We start from the raw sequence: 10,912 nt of genomic DNA, 5'->3' as shown, positions 1-10,912 counted from the left end.
AAGATTTTGCCATCACACTAATTTATCAAAGCCTTTCTGGTTTTTGGTTAAAATAACCTTGGTGGGTATGCTATGAAACTGCAATTTGCCTTTTCATATTTACCAAGTTGACCTACCTATATTTAATTCTATTTATCAGATTTTATTTTATTTTTGGTGGGAGAACAATGCATTTACCAGCTTGGCCAATCAAAATGGGAGAAAACAAAAAGATTTGGGCATCAAAACTTTGCCTTTCTTTTTTTTTTTTTCAGATATGTTGGCACTTTTACACTACAGCATTTGAATTTGGATGACAAAGGGACAAAAGAAAATTACCCATTTTCCTCATGATTTTCAATTTTCAGGAATCTGAGAATGTTTTTGTTAAGAGAAAAGGAGGCCCATTACAATTATGGATTACATAGAATCAGATGAAGAATAAATAACAGGAAAGAAAAAAAATGAAATTAGAATTGTTTTATTAAATTAGTTAATTATGTATAATTAACTTCATTACGTGATTGATCCCAAGCTTCCACATTGAATACAGGCAGCATTCAAATCCATAGCTCAATAATGCGTGAGGCCCCCCTAATTAGTAGAGCAGAATCCTCAGTGATTCTTCTCTTGCTTTCTGTCTTTCATTTAGTAATGTCTCTCTCCCTGTCTCTCTCTCCCTCTCTCTCTCTGTCTCTCTCTCTCTTTTTCTTATCTACAGTGAATACAGACTCCACTGAGTGCATTGTCAGTCTCATGTGCACTATCCTCAACTGTGGCTTCATCAGCCACTAGACTCTTCCTCTAAGCTTCCCTCGTACATTCATTACTTGTCTAATCTCTTTATCTCTTTCTTTACCACTAGTTCAGACAAACAATGCCTTACCTTTACTGTTCTACACTATTGTCACAAACCCCACAAATGTGTCTCTTCTGCTCTTAAAATTCAAACGAGGCCAACACTGCATACCTGAGAGCGAAATTTGGGGTTTGTTCTGAAATGGGTTTGAGCAGGTATTCATGGGTGGTTTTGCTTTGTTGGGTATTTTTACTTTTATGTTTAAGAAGTGGATGTGATGGTTCAGAGGTGTCTGTGAACTTCTTGACGGCTCCTCTTGCATTCTCACGGCTGAACTCAGCCACATTTGTGTTTGAAGTTTTGGTGGGTGGGAATAATGATCCCTGCAATGACTGCATATTCAATTGCAAGGTACTTTGAACTCAAGTTTATATTTCCCAGTCTTATTCTTCGTTGGTTTCTAGTTCCCTCTCTCTCTCTCTCTCTCGCTCTCTCTCTTATTTGATTTTGTGGGCAGCGGGTGATTGTAGTTTAACTGAACTTGATGCTAGAGATTCATTTTGGGATCTATACTTGTAATTCTGTGATTTCGCCATTGGCAAAGTGATCAGCATGTCTGTATACAGACTTCAGATGAAATGAGTATATGGAAATCTCTTATTTACTAAACTGATAAAAATTGGGAATTCTGTTATTTTGATACCCCCTGTTTCTGGGTTGCCATGTCTGTGCTCCATATTACATTACTTGATAATGTCTTTCCTTATTTTGGGCCTTCCCCCATGTGGGTTAGCTGGAATTGGAAAAAAAAGGATCATGGTTTTGAATTATGCTCATGGTAACAAAGATATGGTAGGTAAAAGAAAAAATGAAACTAAAATTTTGAGTTTTTGATTATTCATTGTTGATGACTTGAAAGACGGTAACACCTACTGAGCTGAGCTTAATATAACTGTTTGGCTTAGCTGAATTGTGTTTTTCATTCCAAAACAACAATTATAAGACTCAATATTTCATCTTCTTTTCCTCTAGTTTTTCAGTAGCCAAATTGAAAGTTTCTGAAGTGAAATTTCAAATTATGTGTTGATTTTTTTCCTATAAGTTTGTTAATCAACTTATTGGCCTTTATAAATGCACCATGAATGCAGTTGGATAATGGTACTCCTTCGGATTGTCAAGCAAAGAAAGTTTCTTACACAGGCTTACTGGATGGGAATCATACATTTGAGGTCTGCACCAATGGATCTCAAGGAGTTGGCTGTGCTAGCTATGGCTGGACTGTTGGTTAAGAAACTATCCTATATCCTTTTTGGGTTCCTTTTTTTATTTTTTATTTTCTTGTTTTCCAGAATAGGTGTCATTCAGGTTTAAAACAGATTTCCCTGCAACAAAAGTCGTACACTTTCAATAAACTTAATTCAAGTTTTGACATGAAATTGGCTTTCTTTTTCTCTCTTTGGTTTTTTTTTTGTTCCTGTGAAAATGTTGTTTGGTTGAAGATGAGAAAATTGGACAAAACATAATTCATAGTTTGTTTATCCTGCGTGAGAATGGAACTCTGCCAAAAGTTGTTGAATCAACTTCTTTAGTCACTGGATTACACTCAAATTAGACAGAAAATTGGCATATAAAAGTCAAGCATTGAAAACTGAGTCTATTAGCATATGATAATTATGACATATTGAGAATTTTCTGACTTAAGTTTCTGTCAGATGCTTTGCTAATTTTCATTCTATTTTATTTTGCAGACACAGTCCCTCCTACAGCATATGTTACAGCATCGACATCATTTACAAATGCTCTAAACTTTTCTGTAAATATTTCTTTTAGTGAACCCTGTACAGTTGGAGGCAGTTTTGGATGTTCCTCTGTGAATGCCTGCAACGTGAGTAGGTGGCCAACTGAAATTTATTATCTCAATGCTCTTCTATGTTCTGTTCTGAACTTGTTTAGTGGTTTCTCTAGTCATTCATAAACTGCAATTTTATAATAGCTTACTTGTTACTCTCTTTTTCCCATAGCTTTAGTTGATAAATGACAAGTCAGGGAAGCTACACTGATGCTCTAATAGTGTTGAAAAGATACAGAAATAACCTTCAAGTATCTTTTGGCCCCTGAGTTACTGTGCCCACTACTACACGGTCACCTGAAAATTTTGAAAAGTTTTAGTAATACTTTTTGCATTAAAATGCCTTGAAGGAAATGTGTTGATCACACTTGTTAATACACAGTTAATGTTTCCTTTTAAATATTTTGTTTAGTCTTTTGTTAGTATTCATGCACTTTGTATGTTTTCTTTTGTTGGTTGAAACCAATCCAGATTGTGGTAACATGAATTTGAATGATATTCTTAGGTTAAATCTCAAATGATGAATTTGTTTATTTGTTGTTCGGATCAATTGTGATTATCTAAATCTAAAGATGAGGATTTTTACGTCATTAGTGTCAACCTTCCATATTTTTCTTATAATTTCTTGTATCACTGTTAGTTCTTGGATTTTCATTTTATTCTCTCCATTTGCAGATTATTCCATGATTTTCAAGATGTATAGAATTAAGAGTCAGTAATCTCCTCGTGTGAAGTTGTGTTGACCAATTAATGAACTGACATTTAACTGAAAAATGTAAAATTTCTGTGCAGCTTCTTGTATATGGTGCTGGCCAAGTTATACCATCCACATTCAACGTTCTTCAGCCAAACCTCAAGTTTTCTGTTCTTGTGGGTTTATCTTATAGTGTTCCGTATGGACGGGTGATACTGGTAATGGACAAGAGTTTCTGTGCTGACAGTGCCAGAAACAAATTTATGAGAACAGAAAATTCAAGCTTACTCGTGCATTTTGGTGAGTTTAATTGTTCATTGTTCACGTTGTATTATTGAAATATAGTTTGTAATTGCTCTTTGCTCATATTGAAAGTGCAGCATCTTATGGATTTTCTTCCAAAAATTATGATACTGTTTTTTGTTGATATGTAAGATCCTTTAGGCAAAGTGATGTCACAATTTAGTGACACTCCATCATTTCTTTAATTAATTTATTCTTATAGAAAGGCACAAAATTCATGCAATTCAAGTACGGGCAGAATATATGAGAAGAACTACCTTCATTTACCTTTGAAATTTACCAACTTGTAACCGCAAATCTAAGTAGATGGGTGCTTATGTTGAATTGTTTTCTAATTTCTCTAGTTCTAATATTTCTTTTGTGATGTGAGATAAGCTAGACTTTAACAATCCGTTCATGTACCCGACTCTAATTTGAGAAAATTTTGAAAATGATTCCCTTATTTGTTTAATTGTAAAATGTTGTTTGCGCTTTCAGTCTGTGCTCAACTTGTGCTTTTCTCTTGATGGTTTGTTTTTGCAGACATAAGAAGTGTGTTTGTCAACCTGAGGACTCATGTTCCCGAAAAGCTACTTGAACTTAACAGTGAAACTAGAACAGTGCAAGCAACTAATAATTATAAGAATTTAAAGGTGTATTTATATTTCTCAGAACCTGTTCTCAACTCATCAACAGAAGTTTTGAGTTCTCTCAATACAAGCCAGGGTGTGCTTCTTCCTAATGGTGGAAGGAGCCTTGGAAATCGCAGATTTGGCTTTCTGGTTAGTTAGCTAATAAATTTTATTATAGGTTTCATACTTTGTTTCTGTTGGACCTTCTTTTGCTTGCTTTAATTTTATTTTCATCTCTGCTTTCAGGTTGAGAATGTATCAAGTGTTGCTATAGTCACAATAAGCTTTGATTCCTCTGCTATCATAAGCAGACAAGGGACCCCAGTTTCTCCAATTGCTCCAGTTACTTTTCTTTATGGTACATGCCACACTTGTGTGATGAGTTTTATAAAGAAAATAAATTATGCAATTCATGTGGAATAAAATTTTCACTCTTTCTTCTTCTTCTTCTTCATTTTTTTTCCCTTTTTTTTGATATTTTTTTGTTTTGATGAAAATTTGGTATATTCTGTACAAAATTTAGCTCTGGCTCTGGAGATTACATATTTTAGATCTGGTTCTTTTTTGCTAACATTGGTGAAGTTGTGAGTGTCAGATTCTCAGAGACCTATTGTGAGGTTGAGTACAACATCCAATATGCGAACAAGAGAACATACTATCCCGATATTGATAAAGTTCTTGAAGCCTGTTTTTGGTTTCAACTCTTCTCATATATCAATCTCAGGAGGACAATTGCAGAGGCAAGTGATTAGTTGTTCCCAAACTCAAGCATACATGTGTTTGTGCATTTGCATCTGTATGTTCATTCACAAGCATTTGCTTGTTTACGCTGGTGTGAGTATAAACCAAAACAATTGGAAAATTTTGAAAGAAATTACTGTTTTTTACAGTATCAGATTCTTGAATGGAAATATAAGTTTAAATCCACCATTGATTGATTATTTTTCCTTTCTTCTGCACTTCTTTACTGCTGTCCAGCTTTAATGCAATAAGTAGAAGCATATATACTGCAGAGATAAAAGCAGATCATGATGTTGTATCCGTCAATGTACCGGAAAACATAACAGGGGATGTTGCTGGAAACCAAAATCTAGCATCAAATATCCTACAAGTGAGGCACTGTAAGGATTCGGTCTCTTTTTTTCCCATTTTCATCTGCTTGCAATAGGATATGTAAATCTTGCAGGAACTTTTTTAGTTATTTCGGATTTAACTTATGAAGTACTTTTACAGATTCTGTGCCAATAACGTCTTGTGTAATTTCCACCTTTACAACTGCTTCTTTTGTGGCAACATCCTTGGCTGCGGGGTGGCTCACTGTTTCAACTGCAAGCCTTCAATCTGTTGGGGCATTTTTGAGACCACGTTCTTATTTGGTGTCTGATCCTGCAAGGAATCTTTTTGTAAGATACAAGTTATTGAATGATTATTTGATTATTAAATTTCTTAGTTATATCCAGACTAGTGGTAACCTGAATTCAAATATTTTCTGCATTGGAACTTTGAGTTGACAACTTTTAGAACCATTAAGCAGTTTTCTGATTACTTTTCATTAATGTTCTGTGCATAAAGAAAAAAGGAAGTTGAAATCATATAGCTATTGGAGTGGGAATGCTTACTGTAATACTCCAACTTTTCTCTTCCTTTTCCTCCAAAAAGAGAAAATGGTGGAAGACTGAAATGAAAAAAAATTACAAAACAAAGCGTGTGTATCAAAAGAGAGAAAATGGGTTGTTTGTGCAAAATTTGTTTTCTGTATTTACGGTTAAACTATCATCTATCAAAGAAAAAAAATTAGGTTCATTTTCCTTGATTGATGATCCAGTGTTTAGTAAGTTCTAAATGAAAAATTAACTAGACAGTAGTTAACATGCAATGGTATTGCTACTTTTTTCATCCTTTTGACAATTTAAACAAAGTCATAAGATGAACCTTGTGTGCTTTAAAGTATCATTGCTTTGTGAGATCTCAACTTACCATCCCATAATCATTGTAAATCAAACCAAGCATCTTCTGTTTTGCTTTGATGCAGAGAATTGCATCCCACATTCAGGTTTTTGCACTGTCTAGATGGTTGCCAGTTACCCTGCCAGTCGAGTACTACGAGTTTGCCAGGGGAATACAGTGGAGTATCCCCTACTTCAGTCTCCCATGGGAAACCGGGCACATTCATCCCATTATGGTGGGGTCAAGCTCCCCCACTCTCTCACATTTATATGCTTCTAGAATTCATGATTCAGGATTTTTTGAGACTGTGCAACCAGAAGAAGATAATTTGGATAGGGCTGCTTCTGTATATGGGCTCCCACTGACTCCAATGGAATACAGAACATTTTTTGAGGTTGGAAAACTTTCCTCTTTCTGTAACAAAATTTCCTTTTTTAAGAGAAGAAAAAGGATATATTTCTGACAGTGCCATTTATACTTGCAGAACCATAACTTTAAACCAGAAGCTGAGTATATTTCGGATCCACAAAATTCAAATGGGTAAAATGTTTGGATATTTGAGCATCTCTTCATCCACTAAATTAACTCTTCATTTGTGTTGTCGGGATTTACCTCGACAAGTTCAATCCAACAAACTTATGAATCACAGAAACACAATCAAGAACAGAAGACACTCACAATACAGAGATTTTATGTGGTTCGGTGAAGACTACCTACATCCAGGGGAAAAGAATTCACAAATGCTTCAGCCTTCACTAGTAATCTATGAGACTCTTGTCCCTCTCTTTTACACAAGAAACAAGTCCTTCTCACCCATTCCCAACAGTTAACACAAGAGTACTTCTCAATTATATTCACTCAAGAATTCCCTCTTGTTTTGATTCTTTCTTACAATCATCCCTTTACCAAGATCATCTCCTCTCTTAATCTGTAAAAGCCACTCATTGATACCCAATTGAACAATGAGCCACAAGAAACTCTAATTGAAAAAACATTGTAATCCATGTCAGCAGCCCAATTCTGTATGTGCTCCCAAAGTACCACAAAGTTTATCCAAACTGACTTAGTGTCTGCCCAGATGGACCCAGAGTCCACCCAAGTGAACTTGTGTTGCTTTGGGCAGGCTTATGTGATTACACCTGTCATTGCTCATGTTAATTTGCTTAGGTGGACATATAGTTTTCCCAAAAAGATGAAGTGCCTTTCAAATGTGGTTCCTCTTGTCCCGATTGTTCAAATGAGATAATTTAAAGCCACTTCTCAACAGTTTGTCATATGATTATGAAAGGAATGAAGAAAATGCTTAAACAACTGAACATACGAGGAGAGAAACTTGAAGATGTGATGGGGAAGCATTCAATATGATTCAATGCAAGCACAAAATTCAGTGCATGTGCCATCTGGATTGCTAGTCATTTGATCATTGAACTTCCCTTAGGCAATTGACATTACTGCAAAATGATGATCAAAACCGAACAGACAAAAGTTCCATTCTTATTTCTTATTTTTTGGAGATTTATTTGAAGTGGTCATTGTTGTTTGCAATTCCATGTTAATATGAAAGATTTATTTATTCTCTACTATTTTCATACCTGATCGATTTTGTTTCTCATAGGCGGAGGGATTTCAATAGAAGCATGTTCTGGTTAGCTGTAATTGGTGGCAGCTTGATACTATTGCATGCTTTACTCGTCCTTGTTTTGAAAATCAGGAAGAAAAGCTCAGAAAAACAGGGGAGTTATGGAGCACTCGTATTCCCAAGATTTGAAATATTTCTGATAATTCTCGTGTTACCTTGTATCTGTGAAGCATCAGCCTCTCTAGTTAAAGGTACCTTGACCGATTATGATTTTTCTTATGCTACCACTGGTTTTATGAATTCAAATGGGATCAAAGACTTTCTATAGAAATGATTAATTGACTATCATTGTGTCATTCTGCAGCATATTGTGGAATATGCTGCATGCCAATTGTGGTTTAGTATGGCATTTTCCATTCTGCAAATATTCAGTTCTTCTTAACACATGATTCTGAGAGCAAAATCATGAGTAGTTTACACTATGCAACTCCTGTTTTCCGTTCTCCTGCACCACTTTATTTTGGGGCACCATTCTCCGGTTTGAAAATGCTGCACCAATAAAAGGCATGCTTATCTTTTAGTTATTATTATTCACAGTGCTTTACATAACAATCTGGTTTCAACAATGTGGCCTAAAAATTCCACCATTTCACTAAACCCAAACCAGATTGGTGTTGCACATATCCAATATGAATTTTTTAGAAGTTGTCATTTGAAATTTAAGCTTAGTTGATTCTTTCCCCCAGAACTTCCTCAAGTCCAAAGATTATTAAGGATTACAGTGAGTCTAAAACTATGCTGATTTTGTTTCATCTCATTCTTATGGTCCAAGGAGGAACAACTTCAGCAGTTGTAGTTGGCATTCTGCTGTTTGGTGTTGTAGCTTTTGTACTGCTAGCCTTATTCTTGTTCCTTTCGGTTGGAATATCATTTGGGAAGCTGCTTCTGTACAAGGAAGTCCATCGAGAAGGTCAGCAATTTCACTGGTATCAAGATATTGTTCGAGTGACTCTGGGCCCTGGTAAAAGAGGTCAGTGGACATGGAAGAACCAGTCAAATTCTGTTTATTTAACCATGTTTGGCCCTCTGTTTGAAGATCTAAGAGGTCCTCCAAAATACATGCTCTCACAAATAGCTGGTGGCAATTCACGTAAGCCCAGTGATCATATCATTGCCTCGGATGATGAGACAGAAGATGCAGAAGCACCTTTTATTCAGAGGGTTTTTGGAATTCTCAGAATATATTATACACTGCTTGAATCCATGAAACGAGTTACTCTTGGGATTGTGGCTGGTGCCTATTCAGAGCAGTGGTATTCAAAAGCTCCAATAATTTTCTTACTTTGCATCACTTCTTTCCAGCTTTTCTTCCTCGTTCTTAAGAAGCCTTTCATCAAGAAAAAGGTTCAACTAGTTGAGATCATCTCAGTTTCCACTGAAGTGGCTATTTTTGCTTCTTGTTTGGTTCTATTAGAGATGGAATTTCCAGCAGGGGCCGAGAAAAAAATTGCAATATTCATGCTTTTACTGTTCTTGGTAGGATATGTGGCACAGATGATCAATGAGTGGTATGCCTTGTATCGACAGGCAAAGCGACTGGACCCTGCAGAAAGCTCATTCCTATCGGGTTTGAAAACAGCTTTGATCGGATTTCTCCTGTTTTTCATTCCATTGAAAATCATTGAGAAACTAGGCTGGTTCCCAGTAAATCAACCTGGTGATGGAGAGACTGGGGATGCTACTTCTTCAGCTGACAGGTCCAAGAGCTCTGGAAGTGGGACCGTGCGTACATCAGATAGGCCATGGTTGAAACAACTAAGAGAACTGGCAAAAGCTAGCTTTAGTAAAGAAGGAAGTGGGGTTCCAACTGATCCTTCAACCAGTCAATCCAGATGGAGTGCAGTTGCAACAGATCCTTCAAGCACACATACCAGATGGAGTGGATTTTGGGGTGCCAAGAGGGGTGGAAGCTCATCTGTAAGTTCTTCACATGATTTAAAGTCAAAACCAAGGGAACTGTACAAAGATCTGGAAACCATTTTCACACCCAAGTGAAACCTTTCACAGGACAATGAAATCTCCAGTTCATTCACCCTACTTCTTTATTCATCAATCTTTCAGCAGCTAGTATAATTGGCATCAACTACTCCTTGAAAAATTTCAGCTGTTTTTTTTTTTTTTTCATTTCTCTTTTGTAGGAATTGGTGATTGGTTTATTAGGGTTGTAACCCATCTGGGGTCTATATGAATCCCAATTTGTGAGTGGTTTATTAGGGTTGCAACCCATCTGGGGTCTATATGAATCCTAACACTTATGGCTAGTCCTAGAAGCTGATCATCTAGGATTTTGGATTGGAGTAGCTTAAATTTATGGATGTAAAGCTCAGAACTCATTCTTGTTCTGTTCTGGTTAGTCTGAAATGAGGTATCCTGCTATTCATTCTTTTCTGTTTGCAAGTGTAAAAGCTCTGAACTTATATTCCAGTTATCTAGCAATGCAGGGTGAGCTTTGTTTTTATTTATTTATTTTTATTAAAAAAAATGTAATCATCTTGAATTACTTTATCAGAAGGAACGTCAAATGTTTCAAATTTAAGCTCAAATTTAAGCTCGTGTTTGGTAGTAATTTTAAGAAATATTTCAAACATTTCTAATATTTGAAAAATATAAAAATTATAAGTGTTTGAAAGGCTAAAATCACTTTTTTACTTTAAGTATCTAGGGGCCCTCAAAATATTTAAAGGGCTGAAAGTTTGTTTCACCTAATGATGAAAGGGTTATTTGATTAAAATGGTATCTGAAAAACTTAATTTTTGAAATTTAATCTTTTACCATTTTTTGGCATCATTTGAACAAAAATGGCTTCATTATTTTCTTGTAAAAATAATAATTTATTTTAAAACTTATATGTAAATACTTAAAATAGAAAAGGGTATTTATATAAAAAATTTGTTACTTTTCTAGAAAAAAACATGAAAAGGGTTAGATTTCTAATTTGGGGATTATTTCATCCTTTTTAACTAAATATTTCATGATAAAGAGTACCTTCAATTTGTACTATTTAGGAAAAACATATCACCTAAAACAAGATTGGTATAAAACCTATGAAAGGTTGATCCATATCCAGCGATTTGCAAAAGAAGACAACTCG

At 35.4% G+C, this 10,912-nt stretch overlaps 1 protein-coding gene across 3 annotated transcripts; it reads left to right on the top strand.

Annotated features, from left to right (window-relative positions):
• The first annotated feature begins 620 nt into the window (after positions 1-620).
• LOC100257111 (uncharacterized) lies at positions 621-10,209 on the top strand. 3 transcript variants are annotated; one of them, XM_010664846.3, is made up of 13 exons: positions 621-1,189; positions 1,927-2,062; positions 2,527-2,663; positions 3,420-3,621; positions 4,147-4,385; positions 4,482-4,593; positions 4,831-4,975; positions 5,214-5,356; positions 5,469-5,638; positions 6,268-6,576; positions 6,667-6,722; positions 7,798-8,012; positions 8,594-10,209. In XM_010664846.3, the coding sequence occupies exons 1-13, from the start codon at positions 980-982 to the stop codon at positions 9,814-9,816; spliced, it is 3,297 nt and encodes a 1,098-aa protein (XP_010663148.1). In that variant the 5' UTR covers positions 621-979; the 3' UTR covers positions 9,817-10,209. The 3 variants fall into 3 exon arrangements, with proteins under 3 accessions (XP_010663148.1, XP_010663149.1, XP_010663150.1); XM_010664847.3 differs by lacking the exons at positions 621-1,189; positions 1,927-2,062 and having other exon boundaries at positions 2,553-2,667; XM_010664848.2 differs by lacking the exons at positions 621-1,189; positions 1,927-2,062 and having other exon boundaries at positions 2,582-2,671.
• Positions 10,210-10,912: the final 703 nt, after the last annotated feature.

The sequence above is a fragment of the Vitis vinifera genome, chromosome 17 (assembly GCF_030704535.1).
Source record: "Vitis vinifera cultivar Pinot Noir 40024 chromosome 17, ASM3070453v1".
In the NCBI taxonomy this organism is placed as follows: Eukaryota; Viridiplantae; Streptophyta; class Magnoliopsida; order Vitales; family Vitaceae; genus Vitis; species Vitis vinifera.
Note: the sequence above shows the minus strand (reverse complement) of the source record. Positions and strands in the feature narration are given on the sequence as shown.